The 20212-nt window shown below is 41.1% G+C and overlaps 2 protein-coding genes across 3 annotated transcripts; both read right to left on the bottom strand.

Annotated features, from left to right (window-relative positions):
- Positions 1-1244: 1244 nt before the first annotated feature.
- LOC112164441 (ABC transporter I family member 20) lies at positions 1245-2330 on the bottom strand. The gene is made up of 4 exons (XM_024300632.2): positions 1984-2330; positions 1489-1800; positions 1426-1447; positions 1245-1382 (listed from the first exon to the last, which is right to left on the bottom strand). The coding sequence occupies exons 1-4, from the start codon at positions 2328-2330 to the stop codon at positions 1245-1247; spliced, it is 819 nt and encodes a 272-aa protein (XP_024156400.2).
- A 10002-nt stretch (positions 2331-12332) lies between these two features.
- On the bottom strand, positions 12333-15370 carry LOC112164440 (mitochondrial dicarboxylate/tricarboxylate transporter DTC). Of its 2 annotated transcripts, none has more exons than XM_040506890.1 (4): positions 13754-15370; positions 13558-13619; positions 13181-13428; positions 12333-12727 (listed from the first exon to the last, which is right to left on the bottom strand). In XM_040506890.1, the coding sequence occupies exons 1-4, from the start codon at positions 13982-13984 to the stop codon at positions 12498-12500; spliced, it is 771 nt and encodes a 256-aa protein (XP_040362824.1). In that variant the 5' UTR covers positions 13985-15370; the 3' UTR covers positions 12333-12497. The 2 variants fall into 2 exon arrangements, with proteins under 2 accessions (XP_040362824.1, XP_024156399.1); XM_024300631.2 differs by having other exon boundaries at positions 13103-13428; positions 13754-15363.
- Between the last annotated feature and the right edge of the window lie 4842 nt (positions 15371-20212).

The following is a 20212-nucleotide window of genomic DNA, read 5'->3' as shown; positions in this document are numbered from 1 at the left end:
ACAACAAGGTAAAATTTCACATCAGATCATATGTAATTCCCGTTTCTCTTAGCTTCCACTCGCATGGAATATGCACAAACAAATTCAGTGTCACATTGTGTCGGAGTGGCCGGTTGTATGACTTGTATCCTAGGAGAAGAGCCCTCCGCTTTAAAAACAAGTGTTAGATGAGGAGTAGTAATGTTGTTTTAAGAGTTTCATGAGCAAAATCATCAGGCAGGAGCAAGAATTTGGTGCCAGTAAAGCGCATGCAGCAGCTGCAGACAATGCTGAAATTACCCTGCACCTGATCTAACTAAAAGAACACAGATCGATGTATAATATACAGTTTCATTCAATACTCAGTATATGATCAAGAATTAATGCACAAAACTTTGGGGCTAAATTGCATTCTTCCATGCCATCTGTTATATCATAAGCTCGAAATATAGCTGCAGCACAATACCATTTGGACATCAAAATGAACAGCAGAACGTACTGATCTGTATTAACAACTTTCTTTGTTCATGAGCAAGTAATGCCTTCAATGTTCTAGCTAAAATATTAATTTGTATAGGTTTCAATATCACAAAGGGACGAATTAAATGGATGATTATTTCCTGGGAGGATGAGATATGCTCCAGCAAGCAAAGCCAAAAATCTGTGCTTGAGCACTGCAACTCCGCCATTGACAAAGGGCCTGAGCATTGAAGCTTACATATATTCTAGCTTCAACTAAAAAGCCAATACAACTAAAAAATGATTGTTTGCAATTTGAACGCCTACAGACCACAATTGCAACAAGGTGTGAGTAATTTAAAATTAAGTGACACATTAAATAATTCAATTCTACAAACCATGGTCATGTCAAACTATTGATTAATGAAATCCAATCCAAATCCAGACTTAATGAGGTTAAACAAAAGAGGATATGAGATCTCAAGGAAAGCTTGACACCAACACTCAAAGAATGACGCTCCAGTGGGGAAATATTTGGCCAAATCAACCTCACCTGTCATTTCCAAACAACCACAGTGGAATATTTCTGGAGTTGTTCAAAAACAGCCCAGAATACCATGATCATAGGTGCAGCTCTAAAAAGATGAAAAAAGAAGGGGGGTGAAATTTGCACACCCCCTTTTACATTCTACACACCCTTCACCTTTTTTTAATATTTCTTATTACTCACTATATTTATCTTCCAAAACTACCCTTCTCTCTCTCTCTCCCTCTCCCTCTCCCTCTCCCTCCCTCCGATCCGAGTCTCAGACTCTCTCTCTGCAATTTGGGGCTTGAGAAACGATCATAGCACCTCGCTCGTCACATTCCTTCCTCAAGAACTGGAGCAGGTCCGCCCTCACTAGCACATCAAGGTCCACCGTGATCTCATCAAGTAGAAGCACCTAAATTCATTCACACACATTTCATCAATGTCCAAAAATGTACATAACCGAGATGAATATGCAACCTCCATGAAAGATCAATATCCAACACCTTGATCAGCTCAGCTCTCCTTTGATCAATTTATCAGCCCAAACATCCATCTGTATCGGAACGTCGAAACCAACAAACGCCACGTCACGCCGCCACTCTCCGCCTAGGTACGACAGGTCGCCGAAGCCGGTGAGAGCGGTGTCGTGGAAAGCCGAGCGACCCAGAACCCGGACCATGCTGGGGTCGACCATGTGCTTGCCTCCGAGAATCCTGAGGATCATGGTTTTGTCGGCGCCGTTGGATCCAACGAGGAGGCATCGATCCCCGACGTTGAGGGTGAGGGAGAAGTCGTCGATTAGAGGCTTGGAGTCGGGCGGAACACAGTCCCTTAGGGTTTTCCACGGTCACAATCGAATCCAACAGGCGTTGAAATCGTAGACGAAGATCTTGTGGAGAACAACGACGACGATGCGGTCGCGGCGGAGCCTGACCTCGGACCGGAACAAGAGCTCGCTGATGCAGCGGGACTAGCGATCGTAGTAGATCATGACCTTGTTGGGCGGGCAGAACGGGTCGGGTCCGCTGCCGAAGACGGGGAAGTAGTGGCAGTGGAAGAGCATCTGGACGAATCCAACGCCGCTGCGTAGACCGGAGGGGTCGCTGTGGAAGTGGCGGAAGGGGTCGCAGGTGTAGACGCGGAAGCCGAAGTCGGTGGCGGCGGAGAAGCAGGTGTGGTCTTGGTTGAAAGCGAGGTGGAGGAGGGTGGTGGGGGATTGTGTCGGGTTTGGACCTGGGGTTGGGGTTTCTGTAACGGACGGGTCGGGTTCGGAGGCAGAGGCCGGTTTGGGTGGAATGAGGGATTTGGGAGCGAGTTTTAGAGGATTGAAACTCGGAGGAGGAGGAGAGAGGGTGGTCATGGTTTTGGAAGTAGAGCCGTTACTGGTTTTTGGTGTAGAGCTGATCGGAGGGAGGGAGAGGGAGAGGGAGAGGGAGAGGGAGAGAGAGAGAGAGAGAAGGGTAGTTTTGGAAGATAAATATAGTGAATGATAAGAAATATTAAAAAAAGGTGAAAGGTGTGTAGAATGTAAAAGGGGGTGTGCAAATTTCACCCCCCAAAAAGAATCCAGTAGGATGCAATTGTCGTTTTGATTTTACAGCTTCACTCACAAAATCGAAGGAGGAAGCAAGCGAAGCACATGTAACAGCAGACAATGCTGAAATAGCCCCTGCGCCTGAACAAAAACAAGACAGATATATAACAGATTCATTCAGTCAAATTCAATAGTCAGTTGGAGATTACATTTTATTTATTAATCTGAATGAAAATAGTAGATGTACTAATAAAGATCTTATCGACCTACAATACATATCCATGGAAGTTTGGAGCTACATATTCTTCCATATGCTATATGCTAGGCTAGATAACCAGAATAGTACTGTTTGGATATCAAAAGCAAAAACATAAAGTGATCAGTGTTAGTAACTTTGTTTGTTCATGAAGCAGAAAATGCCTTCTAGGTTCTAGCTAGAATATTAATATTCATAGGTATAGAAATTAGACAGCAGGGTCGACCAATCAAATTGGATGGTTATATCCAGGTAATTTTAGTTCTCTGAGGTCTATTTGCGATTAACAAGTTCCGATCCGTGGATAAATAATAGCATCAGCAAATGTAAGGGTAGACATAAAACAATAACTAACAAATAAGTGGTCTTTGTTCTAGTTTAGTTTCAATTAGCAATCACATTTATTGATAATGCGTAGAGATTCATGTGATAAGGAAAGAAACTGTACCAAGCTTTGCATCCCCTTCGGAAAAACGCTTAGATTCCATGAAATAATGGAGACTTGTTGAAGGATATCGACATAATGTGTGCCTCTACAAACTAGGGTTTAGAGTTGTAATAGGAAAGTACCCTAGGTATACTAATTGTATTCCGATTCTGTTAACTTTTGTGTACTCTGTAAACTCCCTATATAAAGGGCTCCTATTATCAATAATAAACACAATTCTATTCTCCTACAACACGTTATCAGCACGAGTTCTAACCCTAGCCCAAAAGAGGAAAAAAAAAACCTAAAAACTCTCTCTCCCAAAAATCTGCCGCAAACTCTCCTTGCCCACAAAACCCTAGATCGGCCAGCAGCCCACTGCAGTCCCTACTTCCCCCTGCAGCAAGTCCGCAACCTGCAACCTATAGCCTCCTGCCGCACACCTCCTGCAGCCCCTGCTGCCTCAGCCCCCCGCAGCTCGCCCTGCTCGCCTACGCAGCCCGTGCTGCTGCCTGCACACCAGCCCAGCCTCCTCACTAGCCCGCTGCAACCTGCAACCTGCAGCCTCCTGCAGCCCAGCCTTCAACCGGCCTCCCTGCAGTCCGCCCTGTAGCCCGCCTGCACGCAAGAACCTGCTGCTACTGCCGACTGCTACACTACTCCCGACTAGCGCCGAAGCCTCCGCAGCCTGCCTTCCTGCACTGCTGCTGCCTGAGGCTGTGCACACCCATCTGCAGCCCGAAGCCCCCGCAGCCCAGAAAACAGAAAGAGCGAAGTCAGCGAACGAAGAAAAGAGAAGAAGAAACCGAAAAAAGAAGAGGGGAAGACGCGGCCAAAAAAAAACAAAAAAAAAAGAAAGGAAAGGGGGGAGGTCGGGCTTGGGCCAGGAAAGGAAAAAAAAAGAAAAAAAAGAAGAAAAAAAAAAGAAGGAAGAAAAAGAAAAAAGGAAGAAGAAGAAAAAAAAAGGGGAAGGGAGAAGGGCAGCCACCAACTGCCAATTTTCGACCAGATTCTAACTACACGCCTGCATCAACACGCGCGTGTCTTCAAGCTAAGAACAATCACGTAAGTTTTTATAATTAAGGTTGCTGCTTTCTTGTAATTAAATTCCTTTTATTTTCTGCATAATATTGGAATATATGTTGCCAAATGATTTGAGTATTTAACAAAGCGGAATTGTGGGGATTCACGCTTAACGAACTAAGAGTGTTCATATGAACTAAGAGTGTTCATAATTAAACGAACTAAGAGTGTTCGTGTGAACTAAGAGCGTTCACAATGCTTGGACAAAGAGCATCCGTAAGCATCAAATTGTGACCATATTAAAACATCATTGTTAGTCTAATCCAAAAGAGATTCTTGGAAATTGATTTCTTGGTAGCATAGCTCGGAAATCTTATTATTTTAGTTTTCGTGGAAGTTTAGCTCCGAAACTAATTTATCTTCTCTTCTTATTTTCAGGATGTCGAATGAACCTAGACTTGACTTTCCCATGCTTGACTCAACAAGCTCGGATTACCACAGTTGGGTAACCGATGTTGAGAACCATCTCACTTCAAAGGGAATATTACCCATAATCCAGGCACCTAACCCGGATCTTATGTTCAACCGAACATCTACAAAGCATGCTCAAGCAGTTATCTTGATGCGACACCATATGGACAAGGCACTCAGATTGGAGTATATGTCGATCAAGGATGCAAGAGAGCTATGGGTAGCGCTCGAAGAGCGCTTTGGCAATGTCCAAGATTCCCTCCTCCCTGATTTGAAGGTTCAATGGAACAATCTGCGCTTTGCTGACTTCAAGTCTGTTACTGAATATAATTCAGAGGCTCTTCGCTTACAATCCATGTTGAGATTCTGTGGGCAACCTGTCACAGAGCAAGAGTTAATTGAGAAAACTCTCTCCACCTTCCCCGTTTCAGCCATTGTGGTATCAAAGCAATACCGTACTGAAGTCAATGCTGGACGGATCACAAGGTTCCATCAGCTTATTAATATTATATCTGTAGCTGAGAAACATGATAACATACTCGTGAGGAATTATAATTCAAGGCCCATTAGAACTAAGAGCGTTCATGAGGTGAATTATAATGCACCCAAAGGAGGGCGCAAGGAGCGGTACCCTAAAAATGGGGGACAAGAGGGACGTATGGGCCCATATAACCGCCCTAACCAGGAAGGAAACCGCAAGTTTGGTGTGGATACACGTGGTGGTAATGCCACACGTGGGAGAGGGGGTCGTGGTATCCCTAGCCGTAATGGTGGCTCAATGGGTCGTGGTGGTGGCACCAACCCTCCTAGGGAACGCCCGCAACGTGCACAACGTGCACCTCAATTAAAGGGAGGCAACCGTAATGATGAGTGTCATCGATGTGGATCAATTGAGCATTGGTTCAAGCAATGCAAGGCAAGTGAGGAACTAGCTGCAAGCTACAGGGCATATAGGGACCTGAGAGAGCAAGAAGTGTACCTTGCAGAAGAAGAAGAAGATGGTGGAGATGTCAATCTCACCATAGAGGACTTCAAAGCAGAAGATGAAGTGCACATGGATGCAACAGACTTTGATTAGATTAGTCCTTTTTATTTTTCCAAGAACTTTTGTAATGGCAATTTGCCTTAGTCAATAAATGACAATTGTATTAACTCTTTCCTATGTGGCGGACCCAATAAAATGTGATGTCTAGGAAAGTCATTGAGATTATTGGTACTTAAGAGAGCCTCGCTCCACCAACATCTCTCTCTACTTTCCTGGTCATATTTGATTGGAGTTACCAAACGGATAGAGTGACTACAATGTGTCTTACTTTGATTTTATTTTGGATTAGACTTTGGGAACTTTGATGTAATCATTGGCTATTAATAAAGTGTCAATTCCTTTACTTAATGTCTTGGACATACCTTAATTCGAACTTTATAGAGCCAATGGTTTTCATGTGGAAACACATTATGAGAATGGACAAAGTTCCTTTGCATCACCTCTAATGACTACGGACATAAACGAGTATTAGAGAAACTTATGTGTCGCTCTAGTGGGTTGTATGCAACCACTATTTGAGTTATTGAATCCAACTATGTCATGAGAGACGACTTATGGGATTTTGGCACATATAGGCTTTGACATGATGATCCGTGTATTAAAAGACTTTACACGGACATCTATTTTCAGAACAAAGAAAAGTAAGAACCAAGAATTGGTTCGAGGAGCTGCACATGCGCCTCATGGCGCCATGATTGTGCAAAGACAGGCCACACATGGCCAGCGCCGCCTACCCCATGCGACCAATACATGGCATTGACGCCATAAACTCCTCTCTCTACTTCTCAAGTCTATTGTGACATTGTGGCTTAACCAAAACCTTCATTGGTTGATTATAAAGCCCATGTTTCGTTCTGTAAAGCCTGTTATTTAGGATTGAGACCATCCTATGCAAAGGATATTGAGGAAATAATTCCATTCTTACAAAGAATCTAAGGGAATTCTATGGATTTGATCAACCAACTTGCGGACCATATAGATGTTTTATGGTGTTGGTTGATACGCAAACACGCTGGTCACATGTTGTGCCATTATCCACTCGTAATGCTGCTTATACTACACTCCTAGCACATAACATATGGCTACGGGCTCACTACCCAGATCATCCCATTCAGTCAATTTGACTTGATAATGCTAGAGAGTTTACATCGACAGTTTTCGATGACTATTGCATATCATTGGGTATTGATATCAAGTATCATATTCCCATGTACACACCCAATTGGTCTCGCGGAAAAGCCACCATTAAATGACTACAATGGTAGCCCGGACAATGGGAATGCGCACCAATATTTCCGCTTGGGTTATGCAATAACGCATGCAGCTATGCTAATTCGTCTACGACTCATAGCAGCCACTCAACTTTTATTTGTGTTACAGCTAGTGACTGGGTTCGAGTTTAATATCTCGTATTTATGCATATTTGAGTGTGCGGTTCATGTGCCAATTGCGCCACCACAGCGCATCAACATGAGTCATTGCAACGAAAGCATATATATTTGTTTGTTGGACATGTGTCTCCAACTATAAGTCTGCTATGTAGAACCCTTGCCAGGCGATCTCTATTTCGCTAGATTTGCGAATTGTCACTTTGATAAGATAGTCTTCCCGTCGTTAGGGGGAGATTAGAACGTCAATGTTCAACAGGAACGACAGGAATTGTCGTGGTCTGTCCCCACTATGTCTCATCTTGATCCCCTAAAAGTGACGAGATCACATATACCTGCTGCAAACATGCCTGCAAGGATTGATGTCCTCACAAGAGGACATGGTGCCACCCAGAGAAGATGGGTGCTGCACCACTACCACGGATGGTAGTATGGTGACACCACAAAGGTGGCATAATGGCGTCATAGGCCATGGGTTCCGCTAGAGAGAGTAGGGGACCCATAGGTTCGATGGATTCTTGCCCTAAGAAGAGAGCGAGTTTGGCACAACTTGATCCATTGATCATTGATACTCATAATCCGTCTCATGAGAATATTTTGGATTGTGGTTATGTCCAAGAGACATCGTTGGGGGGACGCCTCAATGTTAGAACCAATTCCAGAGAATATAGAGATCTCTACGAACTACATTAGTGTACATGAGGACGTGGAATTATTGAGACCAATGACATCGAACCTTACTCCGTTGAAGAATGCCAACGTAGAGAAAATCGGCCTAAATGGAAAGATGCGATCCAGGTTGAATTGGATTCACTAATGAAGAGGAAGGATTTCGTGCCTGAGATGCCAACACCTCCTAACATAATACCTATTGACATTAATAGGTCTTCGTTAGATAGCGTGATAAGAAAAAGAGATGGCAATCTAGCCTTATGGCTCAAGGTTTCTCACAACGCCCTGGAATCGACTACGAGAAGACATATTCTCTCGTAATGGATGTCATTGCACTCCACTACCTTATCAGTTTGGTAGTTTCCAAATAACTGAACATGCAGCTTACGAATGTGGTCACTACGTATCTCTATGGGGATCTAGATACATAATATAATTAAGGTTCTTGTGGACTCTATTTACCCAAGTCAAGTGGCTCTAGACCACGGAGCGCATTTGCAACGAGGTTGAAATGCTCACTAAAATGACTACTTGATTGGGAAGGGATATGATGAACTATGCCCACGCGTTTCCACGACAAGTTCCTGATTTGCAATTGTCACGGTTTATAATTGGAACCCTTGAGAGTTAAGGGAAACCGCTGAACACCTGAAATCCGAGTTTGAGAGGAATGACCTTGGGAGAACACAGTTTTGTCTAAATTCAGAACTTGTATACTGTGTCAAGAGACATTTTTGATAAAGTCAAAGATGCACCATGGTCGTCGGTAGTCTTGGCCCTAAAAGGGATCCGTTTCATCCCAGGGATGATGACGAAGACGTGTTAATAGCAGAAGTGCTTACTTATGTACAATAGGCTCATTATTGTACTTAGCACAATACAAGACCGGACACCTCAATTATTATGAACTTGTTGGCTAGATATAGCCCCGCGCCAACGCAACTCCATTAGAATGGTATAAAGACAATCTTTCGATATTTGAGAGGTAAGATTGATATGGGCTTGTTCTATCCCTACAGAAAAAGGGACGACGGAAGTGTGGGATCGGACCCCATAAGGCAAAATGCCACCTTCCGTGCTCCTCCTCCCCTCCATCAAAATGACAACAAGCACTTCTAAATACTGAAGTGAGCCAAATCTGATAAGAGGATAATGTAGCGGACTTATTTACTAAGTCGTTACCAAAATCCACTTTCGAGAAACATGTGAAGAGCATCGGATTGAGAAAGTTATCCGAACTCCCATGATTGTAGCAATGAGGGGGAGATATTGACATCAGGGGGAGGCATGATGTCTACATGTTCGATCTCGAAGAGTGAAGGACGTATTGTGCTCTTTTTATCCTTCGACCAGGGTTATTTTTGTCCCACAGGGTTTTTGTTACCTGGCAAGGTTTTTAACGAGGCAACAATCAAAGCGTCATCACCAAGTTTGAGCGGCACAAGGGGGAGTGTTGAAAGATATCGACATAATGTGTGCCTCTACAAACTAGGGTTTAGAGTTGTAATAGGAAAGTACCCTAGGTATACTAATTGTATTCCGATTCTGTTACCTTTTGTGTACTCTGTAAACTCCCTATATAAAGGGCTCCTATTATCAATAATAAACACAATTCTATTCTCCTACAACAAGACTTGGATTATAGGAAGCAAGCATACCCATACCTAAACCAATTCTTGACCTCATGGAAGGACCTAACAATACAGCTGACCATTTGTCTCTGATTCTCCAACAATCTGCAGTTGGTCCCATGGATTTAACCCTCTTATTGTGCCACGCTATGAATAATGGATAGTTGAAATATTCTCCAACAACCAGCTTCCTGCAAAAGACTCGGTGGCTTACCATCCTTGCTAGAAATTGCTCTTCTTCTCAGAATCCTGTTAATATCTTTTACGGGTCAAAATTCATAGATACAATGATTCAAAATCATAGCTAACCACTAGAATATACTTACTCGTATATTCCAAGCTGCTGACTATAAGATAAGGTTCCAAGCAAGGCTGTAACAGGAAACATCTGCAAACAAAAGCGAGATTTATAACCAAAGATTTGGATCTTGTGCAAAAATGCAAGCATCGTTATCTAACCATGAATCAATCTCAAAACCTGTTTGTCATGAAACAAAAACTCAAAAGCCTGGATGGAACGTACTACCTTGACCTGGACGTGAAAGACCGCCCTCAGCATGGGATGGTCTCGAAGGTGGTCCTTCAGTACCATGTGGAATTTTGAGTAGGCGTATGCCCCTTGAGCAGACTCAATAAGAAGCGCAGCCACTCCGCCATTGACAAAGGAATTAAGCACTGTTCTGTCTTTCTTCTCTTCCATGCTCCCTTTCAACTTGGTGCAATGGAGACCTTAAAACAATAAAGGAAGTCCTTTTGGGAGATATCAGAAAGAGTAGTCCTGCCACACCATTTCAGTGTGTTGAGTGAGTCCAATGTCAGTTGGTGACTGGATACTGTGTGACAGTGTGACTCTTGGGTGGACCATCATAGAATAGATGCCATGTTTTACCAAAAGAGATTTACTATCATAGAATAGAATACTTGAGCAGGTCACTAATGATACTAGTGAAAGATCGAAGATGGCCGATCACACATTTGTTGAAATAGTAATTAAAGCACAAATCCGCCCAAGAGTTTCTCTCACCTTCTCTTACGGGATGACGCAGCCAGAATAACAAGGGCTTTACAACAATAAACCCCAAGATAGCCCAGCCCTTATGATGAACCTCAACACATGTGACCGTTTACTACTGATCGAGCTTCCAAGTCTCTGCAAGTCGTCCCATGGATTTAACCTGTTTAATAAATGTAACGGATTTAACCTGTTTATGTTTAATAACACGCACGCCAGAAATAATGGAAACTGGAAAGCTGGCTTGAAGGATAGAGTCCGCAGCTTTTTAAAGGTTGCTTAAATACTAGAAAACAAACCCTAGGGCAACTAACAATTAGGCTTAAAACGTCACAGATCAAATAACGAACTAGAAAACTTAAGTTGCTGAAAAAAATAGTAAAATGCAGTTTTGAGGCCCGAAAGTATCTCAAAACCCGAAAAGCCCATACATTGTGTTTGACTCTAGGCACCGATTCCTTCTCCTAAGGGTATAATAATTAGCATTATGAGTTTATGACACCGAACGCCAAATTTGTAGCGTACCGATTTTACCTTTCTCAAGATCAAGCTCCTCTTCAATCATTTTAACCAAATGCTCTATTTTTTTTTTTTTGGCAAACCTCGACGAAACGAACATAATTTATTAAATAGAAAAGTAAAAATAGTACATCAAAACCTGCAAGGGGAAGACAACAACCTAACCCCTCAAAAATTAAAGAAACAAGCTTTTTCAAGAACAATAAAAAACTACAAACTAGCTAAATCAAAAATTAGGAAGATGGTCTCTAGTACAAAAAGAAGTTGCAAGGTGTGGTATCGAACGCTCTATATCAGTACATAACATTAACTAAATTTGACTCCAGAATACTTACTTAGTTACTTCATATTTATCCAAATCATACCAGGAAACAATAAAATTAAAATTAATTCTCGATCTATATGTCATTATCGGTCAATAAATCCCACCCCTACTTACAAGGCGTTTGGTTTGAAAAATCTGTCCATGTCAAGCTTGGTTTCAAACAAGTACTGGATACTACGTAGTTACAAGGCAGCATTGAATCAAGTCGAATTTATGACCAGGCCTGAGGAATTAAGCACGATATCAAGTGAATTCCTGGGCAGAAAAGGAGACCAGAGGTCTTATCAATGAAAGAAACGGGACTCTAAGTTTATAGATCGCCACTTTGTACTTGGGAAGGCTCCAGTTGATAGATTTTTAATCCCACCACAGTTTAAGATATCTGCTGGCTTTGAAGCTCTAGATATATTGACACCGTTCGGATTATGCCTCAAACCTTGACAGAGATTGTGGAGGCTAGGGTGAGGACACAGGTGTTATAGCCTTCATTGAAAGTAATGAAGAAGCTAGGCACAGAAGTTGCTGCTGTGACTGCTGCAGACTTTGTTACTAGTTCAGCAAGATTTTGTGGCAGATCACCCATTCCTTTATCTGATCAGAGAAGAAGTGACTGGAACAGTGATGTTCATTGGGCATGTATTAAACCCCATTGCAGAAGAAGCCATCTAAGCAAATTTGTATTATCAGTGTGACATTTGAGTCTTCACATGCGTTTAAGGTAGCTAGCTAGGTCGACCTATTTTCAGTTGTCTTAAATTTGTAGCTTATGTCAAAAAAAGAAATGAAGAAGTTTTTCCTTTTTCTGAATGATAACGCATTTTCTATGGAATGCTCAAAAGTTTGGAGCTAAAATGCATTCTTCCATCTGTTGCATGCTAAGAATTATTTCCTCTTCTCCCCCATGCTAAGCTAGCTAGATAACCAGAATAGTAAAAACAGACACTGATGAGGATTAGTAACTTTGTCTGTTCATGAACAATGTCTTCTATGTTCTAGCTAGACTATTAATTTTAATAGGTTCAGAAATAACAAAGAGAAAAATCTAGAAGATTATTGATATAATGGTCCATTGGGGAACTCACCCCTAGCAAAAACGATCATATATGTAATAGCCTCAGAAAGTGAGGATCAAGTGGGAAATACATGACGCAGTTCGATTCAAGACTATTAACTGATACATGTTTGGCCAAACCAACCTCAGTTGTCATTTTAAAACAGCCAGAGCTAAGATTGCTCGGATTCTATTGATGGTTTGGAATATTTCTGGAGTTCTTCAAAAACAGCCCAGAATACCATGACCTTAGGTGCTTCGTGAAAACAGAGACCAGAAAGTCCTGTTAAGAATCCAAGGGGTCCTCTTGATCTTAGAGTTTCACGTGCAAGAACGAGGGAGCAAGCATATGGTGCCAATACAGCGCATGCAGCAGCAGACAATGCTGAAATAGCCCCTGCACCTGAACAAGAACAACAGATCGATATATAACAGATTCATCCAATGAAATGCAATACTCGATCAGTCGGAGACTGCATTTTGTATAGTACATTATCACGAATGCACAAAAGTTTGGAGCGAAATTGCATTCTTTCATCTGTAACATGCTAAGCTAGATATTTGTAACTTTGTTTGTCCATGAACAATGACTTTTATGTCCTAGACTTATAGCCAGAATATTAATTTTAATAGGTGTAGAAGTGACAAAGAGAAATATTAATTAGGTGATTATATCCAGGAAATTTTGATTCTCAAGTAAGTGCTGTTTCAGATTAATTTTACTTGGCAATCAACTATTAATGCCTCGACACTCGAGTAATATGGAAAGAATTTCTACCAGATTTTGCATCCTCTTCACTAAAACCTCGAGATTCCACGAGATAATGGAGACTTGGCTTATAGGAAGCAACCATACCCATGCCTAACCCAACTCTTCTCTTCCATGAAACACTTCCATATCTGAAGATATGTGACAAATTGCTTCTTAGTCTCCACCGCCCTGCAGCATCCCCCATAGATTCAAACCGCTTCCGGTAAAGCCCTAGATACAATGGAAAGCTGACACATGTTCCAGCTGCTCCTGCAATCAACCCACAAGCAGCTTCCTGATAAAGCCTTGGCTGCATACCCTCATTTGCAGCAATTGCTCTTCGTCTCAGAATCCTATTAAAGCAAACCCAAATTTAAAAACAAGTCCTGTATACTATTGAACACAATTGATGGCCATCAATCAAGATGACACAACAACTATAGCTATGTACTTAATTATTTGGTTCTAGAACTAGTACTTACTCGTAAATTCCAAGTAGCTGACTATAAGCCAAAGCATCAATCAAAACCAGACCAGGGATTATCTGCTAACAACCAAGCTTAGTAACTTTGTGCAAAAGCTGGTTATGTTAATCTAGGCTATGTATAAATTAAATTTTCTTATAAATCAAAATTAAGAAATTGGCGAGCTAGAAACCAAAGGAAGCCTGAAATGTACCTTGACAAAGATCCAACGGGGCACATATGTGGGATGGTTTCGAAAGAGAGGGACGTTCTTCAGGATGTGGAATCCTGAGTACTCCATTGCCCCATTAATAGAGCCTGTGAGAAGCCCAGCGACTCCGCCATGCACAAAGGGCTTGAGCACTGAAGGAGGAGGAGGAAGACCCCAAAAAGGTTTCAAGCCCTCAAACTCTGTTCTGTCTTTCTTCTCTTCCATGATCTTCATTTTTTCTCACTAAAACCTCTGCACTCTCTCTGTGTTAATTGCAATGGAGAACTAGAGAGGACCTCACTTTTTACATTTAATAGTCTTGAAAGAAGGGTCTTGTCACTCTTGTGTAGTTGTTCTCTTATACTAAAAAAGAAAGTACTTTCAGAGGAACCAGAAAGAGGAGTGCTGCCACTCCATTTCAGAGTTGGAGTCTAATGTCCATCAGTCTTTGGTGAATGAAATCATGAATATGCACTATGTGACTTTTCTGTGTACCATTACAGATGCTTTCTCTTTCCATATTTACCTTGCATATATGATGCACAAACTAAAAATAACTGGACGTAGTAACTGTTAAAAGATCATGGTAAGTTGAAGGAAAATCGACTTAGTGTGTCTTATCAAACTAGGAGTAGTAATAGGAGAGAAGGTTCTAGAATTCCTAATCCTAGACGGATTAGTATTCCTTGTAACATTAGAATATATACTTTGTAATCCCTATATATAGGGCTCCTATTCTCAATAATAAGACACAATTCTCTCATCAATTCTCTCTCGAATTCCCTTTTACTTAAACACGTGATCAGCACGATTCTAGCCACAAAACAGAAAACCAAAACCTGAAACCAAGTCATTCATAGAGCAGTCCCTAGCCCGAGCTAGCCAAGCCTTCGCTGCAGCTCGCTGGCCCGTGCGTCTGCAACCTTGCACAGCAGCCCCTGCTGCTCGCCTGGGCGCCCGTGTGCCTGTGACCCTGCAAAGCTGCCTTGCTGCTGCCCCTGCAGCCTTGCAGCACTTCTCGACCAACCTGCTACTGCGCCTCTGCTGCCCCAAGTCTGCTGCCCCTGCAGCCCTGCCCCAAGTCTGTTGCTCCTGCAGCACTACTGCAAGCCTGCTGCCCCTGCAGCTCCACGTTCCAACCATCTGCCACGATTAGGATTGCAAACTGGTTACAATCCTAACTTAGGATCGAATTGCTACTGTAATCGTAACTTCGGATTGTAGCCCCATCAGCCAGCAACGCAACCTACCGGCCACACTCTCGGCCCCATCCCATTTGTGCACAAGCCTAGCACCGCCGAGCCATTAGCCACGACCAGGATTGTAAACAAGTTACAATCCCAGGTTAGGATCGAACATCCACTTCAATCCTAGCTTAGGATTGAATCAGCATATGCAATCCCGACCCAGGATCGATAGCACACCTGCAATCCTACACGCCTGCATCAATACGCGCGTGTATTGAGAATTTCAAATTCTGAAATTCATGAGTAAGTTTTCACTAGTAAGTTGTTCCCATTTTTGAAATTTAAATTTATTTTTATTTTTCCGGGGACTTACAAAATCCTTTCTTCTACATCCCACCTTTCTGTAACGTGGGTTCGATTTGCTAAAAGCGGAATCGTGGGGATTCACGCTATATACGAACTAAGAGCGTTCGTGATATTCGGACTAAGAGCATCCGTGAGCATAGATTTTTACGAACTAAGAGCGTTCGTAAGCATAAAAATTTGACCATATAAACGTCATTGGTTTCAATCCAAATCCAAAAAAATTTTTGGAAACTATCAACAAAGACAGTGGTTATAACTCTTTCTCACTAAGCGTACTCAAGAGTAATTGTGATGTCTAGGAAATGTTTGAACTGAGAGAACGGTTTAAAAATGAGCAACGCTCCACCAAAATCTCTCCTTACCTTACCTGGTCACAACCAAATTGGAATTACCAAACAGATTGAGTCACTACTACTTGTCTATGCTTGATTATCCTTTTTGGATTAAATTTAGAAACGTTGACGTAGTCATTGGCTTTCATTGAAATAAAGTGTCTATTTTGATTCGAACTTTATTCATTCAAGTATGTTTCCCGGAGAGCTAGAATGCCTCGTGGATAGTGCTACTACGCACACCATACTTCGAAATAGGCAGTTATTTCTTGAGATGACGCCTACTCAATCTTCAGTGACTACGATGGCAAGGTCATCTAAATTGATTCATGGTCGAGGACCAGCTCAATTCTTGTTGCCACATGGCACAATCATTAATGTCACTGAAGCTCTCTACGCTCTTAGGGCTGAAAGAACCCTTTTGAGCTTCAAAGATATAAGAGCCAATGGTTTTCATGTGGAAACACATTGTGAGAATGAACAAGAGTTCCTTTGCATCACCTCTAATGACTACGGACATAAACGAGTCTTAGAGAAACTTATGTGTCGCTCTAGTGGGTTGTATGCAACCACTATTCGAGTCATTGAATCCAACCATGTCATGAGAGATGATTTATGGGATTCCGACACATATAGGCTTTGGCAAAACCGTTTGGGACACCCAGGTCGTGATATGATGATCCGTATATTAAAAACTTCGCACGGACATCCATTTTTCAGAACGAAAAGAAGTAAAAATCAGTTTTTGGACACCGAAAGAGCCCTTGCGCCTCACGGCACCGTTCAACCCCAAAACCGGCCATCCTTGGCAGGCGCCGCCGTCCCCCTGCAGCCTCAGGGTGTCATTGACGCCACCAATGCTCTTTCTACTCCAAATTTTGCTTCTAAAGTCAATTGTGACTTCGTGGCTCAACCAAAATCCTCATTGGTTGTTTCTAAAGCCCATCATTCGTTCTGCAAAGCCTGCTCTTTAGCAAAATTAGGATCTAGACCATCCTATGCAAAGGACACTAAAGAAAATATACCATTCTTGCAACGAATCCAAGGTGATATTTGTGGACCTATTCAACCACCATGCGCTTTCACCCTACATGGGAAGTCTCTTCTAGCATACCACGGCAAGATCCTTATAGCTGGTTTGAATCCAGTGGAATAGGATAGTGATATGAAGTGACCCTTGTAACATCTATTTGCCTGATGGGGAATTCCTCCTCCCATTTAGTTATACAGAATCTTCTTAAAAACCTGGCATTTGCAAAGAAGCATAAAGAAATTTGTCACCAAAACAGAAATAAAAAATAAAGGACCTAATACTAGAGATAGAAAGTGCAAGACAAATTGAAATGCAAACACTTTTTATCTCATTGCTTTTCATATATACAAGAGTTGAACTATATAGAAACATGATCAAAACCCTTACAGCAAGGGATAATGCCCAGTGGCTCCAAAACATCAAAACTAAAGAAGGAAATTTACAAAGACAGAACTCTTAACACTCGGGCACTCTTTTCACAACCCTGCTACCTAAGTATCGGCAAAGAAACAAAAAAATAAAATAAAGGAGGTATTGATGTAGGACGAGAATGGACTCAGTTTAGCCGAAAAACCATAAAAGTAAAGAAGCGGTGTAGAATCAAGAAGAGTGATTGGAAAATAGGTAACTCACGCGTAATCAGGTTACTAGCCGCTGGAATATTCAAGAAGATTTGGTTTTGGACTTTTCGGGTTTCTCGTGCGAAAAGTCAGGTTTTGATTTTGAATCAGATTTGACTAACTTTTGGCCAGAATGTCCGTTTGAAACGCATGATACCTTTCCAGAATGGGAACGACGAGATCTTCAAGACTCACTTTAGTGAGATTTAGGCCAAAATGTATCGTCTTAATTATCCGATTCGTGATTTAATATTTTTAGGTTAGTTTTACATTCTTTTTATTTTAGGTTTTCTAGTTTATTTTGGATTTGTTTTGTTTTAATCCGTGGGCTTTAGGGTTTCATTGTTAGTCGCCCTAGGGTTTCTTTTTCCATATATAAGCAACCTTAAACGGCTGCAGAACTATCTTTTATCATATTATCAATCAAAATTGAGAGTTTTCTCTTTTATCTCTGATGGACTCCAGAATCTTTGTTTTAGGTTTATTGCTTGTAAACCTAGGGTTACTTCCGCCCGCGTCAGGTATGAGCAACTAAAACTCAGTGAGTAGCTAAACAAAAAAAATGAAAACGTAAAGACTAACAATCAGTACTCCAAATGAAAAGTAAACAACACCAAAATTTATCACCCAAGTCATGATCAACCCACTGGTATTAATCACAGAAAAATCTAAACTCCAACACAACCAGTTGCCACAGCAAACTCAGACATGAAAATAATCAGGCTTCCAAAGCCCCCGAGCTACCATAGCTCAATGACCGTGCCCAATAATCATGGTCACGTCGTATGTAATGTGCACATTGCCAACACCGGCCACTCTCTTGTTGACTAGAGGATTCGAAAACACAATTAATTTTAAGGTAATTCTCAAATCATGAACCATAACAATTGCAGCACAATAAAACCAACAAATTCACAATTCGAAACACATACTGAGTTGATGACTAACAGAACATATAATCAAGATCCAAAACCCAATACTCCAAAGTAAAAATAAATCAATAAGGAGATTAACAAAATAAAGAAAATAGATAGAGGATACCACAAAGTAGAAACATGAAACCCTCACCCTTGACTTAGTACCCGAGCTTCTTAATACCCAAACCAGAAACAAGCTTAGTTTGTACTCTCTTTCAAAACCAAGGTCTAAATTCTTCTCTTTCTTCTCTCTTCAATCCCCAGTCTCAAAGAAAAGAAATCTGGAACTATGTAGTACCCTCCCCAAATCAATTTCTCGATGGGAAACAAAAGCCAAAAAGAAAAGAAGACAAAGGCAAAACGGTGGAAGGGATAGAATTTAGGCTAGGTGGGCTTCTAGGTTTCTAACACGTCATCTCAACATCCACTGATGCTAAGCAAACAAACATAAAGTTAATTTAATTAACAATCTCTATCAATAACAATTAATAAAGAGAACAAGATAAAGGTTTCCCAACTGACAAGATAAAAGAACTCATTCTAAAAACAACCTTAGGTAAACAAAATAAATAAAAAAATCAGTTTCAGGATTTCACATTCTTCCCCCCTAAAAAAAAAGAGTTTAGTCCCCTAAACTCTGCTTACCAAAAAAAAACTCTGCTTACCTGTAAACACGTCAAGTGTTTTTCTCAACCTCTTTCGTAGCAAGTGCAAAAACTCTTCCAGCCATAGATCTTTGTTGTCCAGGTGTTGCTGTTGAGACTGGATTCTGTTGACTTGATCCACTTTGTTGATTTGCTTTAGATACAAATTTTTCAGGACATTCTCTTACGAAGTGATCAGTTTTCCCACATCGAAAACAGCTCCTAACAACATCAGAACATTGTCCAGTATCTCTCGGCCCACATTTGAACCAAGAATTCTGGTCAAACCTTCCATAATTTTTTTTATATTCTTCTCCTGATGAACTCTGAGTTTCTAGGGGTTTTCAGTTGTAGTGTTTGTTTTTCCTTCTGAAAAAAAAAAAAACTCTGAGACTTATTATATTCCTATCTCTTTTGACTTCCAACATACTGAGATTCACCAACCCTCAGTCTCTTGACTCTCTTCTTCAAGCGGGCACGATTAAAGTTACCTTCAATAATCAATGCTCGGTCTACCATCTCAGAATAAGTCGCCAATTTTAGGACTGAAAGACAATCACGGATGGGATCTTTCAAACTTCTTTGCCTTCCTCTCCTCAGTACGTAAGAGGTTGAGAGAAACGATACAGCTTTGTAAACAAGGCATCATGTTCAGTCACAGACTCACAGTCATAGTTTCTTGCTTTAACTGAGCGAATTCTATCTCCATGATATGCTCAAATTAGTCGAAAGTATATCGATCCAAGGTTAAAATTTTAATGTGTCTCATGTGCTCGATACCATTCCTCAAATCAAACCAGAAGTTGATTTTTCCATGAGGATCATGAAATAAAAAAATAATATAAAAAATCTTGGAAAGTAGTTGCATATCATGCATGACTTACATGGAGTTTAATGAAACTGACAGGTACAATATTTTGATTTGAGGATTTTTTTTTTTTTTTTGGAGTAATTGAATCGAGGATTTTAGCTAGCAATTGCCCATATGTGCACAGAATACAGATACATTTTGTTATTTGAACAGAAGCATTAGTTTAAACACTAATATGGCATTGCAAAGTTACAGTAAGGGGGACGAGGTCATTGTCGAGACAATTCTTAGCAAGTTGACATAACTTATCTAAAAAATAACAAAATTAAGAACACATGACGACCTGAAGTTAGCAGAATGGCTGCAAAGCCAGAAAAAACTCCCACAAAGCTTTATTAGTATTTCAAAATTATAATAAGCGGCACCAATGGTACTATTATTATAAATCATCAAATTCTACATTCTCCAAAAAAAATATAAATGCTACAAAAAACCTTGATTTAAAAAATAAAATATGAATTCCTACATAGCATGGTTAATCGATCTGTTGCT

The sequence above is a fragment of the Rosa chinensis genome, chromosome 5 (assembly GCF_002994745.2).
Source record: "Rosa chinensis cultivar Old Blush chromosome 5, RchiOBHm-V2, whole genome shotgun sequence".
Taxonomy (NCBI): Eukaryota; Viridiplantae; Streptophyta; class Magnoliopsida; order Rosales; family Rosaceae; genus Rosa; species Rosa chinensis.
The sequence above is the reverse complement of the archived record's forward strand: the minus strand, read 5'-3'. Positions and strand labels throughout refer to the sequence as shown.

Coding starts and splice junctions, on each gene's coding strand:
- LOC112164440 (XM_024300631.2), bottom strand. CDS start 13,984: ATGAAGATCATGGAAGAGAAGAAAGACAGAACAGAGTTTGAGGGCTTG. Junction 13,429..13,557: donor CAGCTACTTGGAATTTACGA/GTAAGTACTAGT, acceptor TTGCTTTAATAG/GATTCTGAGACGAAGAGCAA. Junction 12,728..13,102: donor TGAAGAGGATGCAAAATCTG/GTAGAAATTCTT, acceptor GTTCTTGTTCAG/GTGCAGGGGCTATTTCAGCA.
- LOC112164441 (XM_024300632.2), bottom strand. CDS start 2,330: ATGACCACCCTCTCTCCTCCTCCTCCGAGTTTCAATCCTCTAAAACTC. Junction 1,448..1,488: donor GATAAATTGATCAAAGGAGA/GCTGAGCTGATC, acceptor TCTTTCATGGAG/GTTGCATATTCATCTCGGTT. Junction 1,383..1,425: donor TGCATATTCATCTCGGTTAT/GTACATTTTTGG, acceptor GAATGAATTTAG/GTGCTTCTACTTGATGAGAT.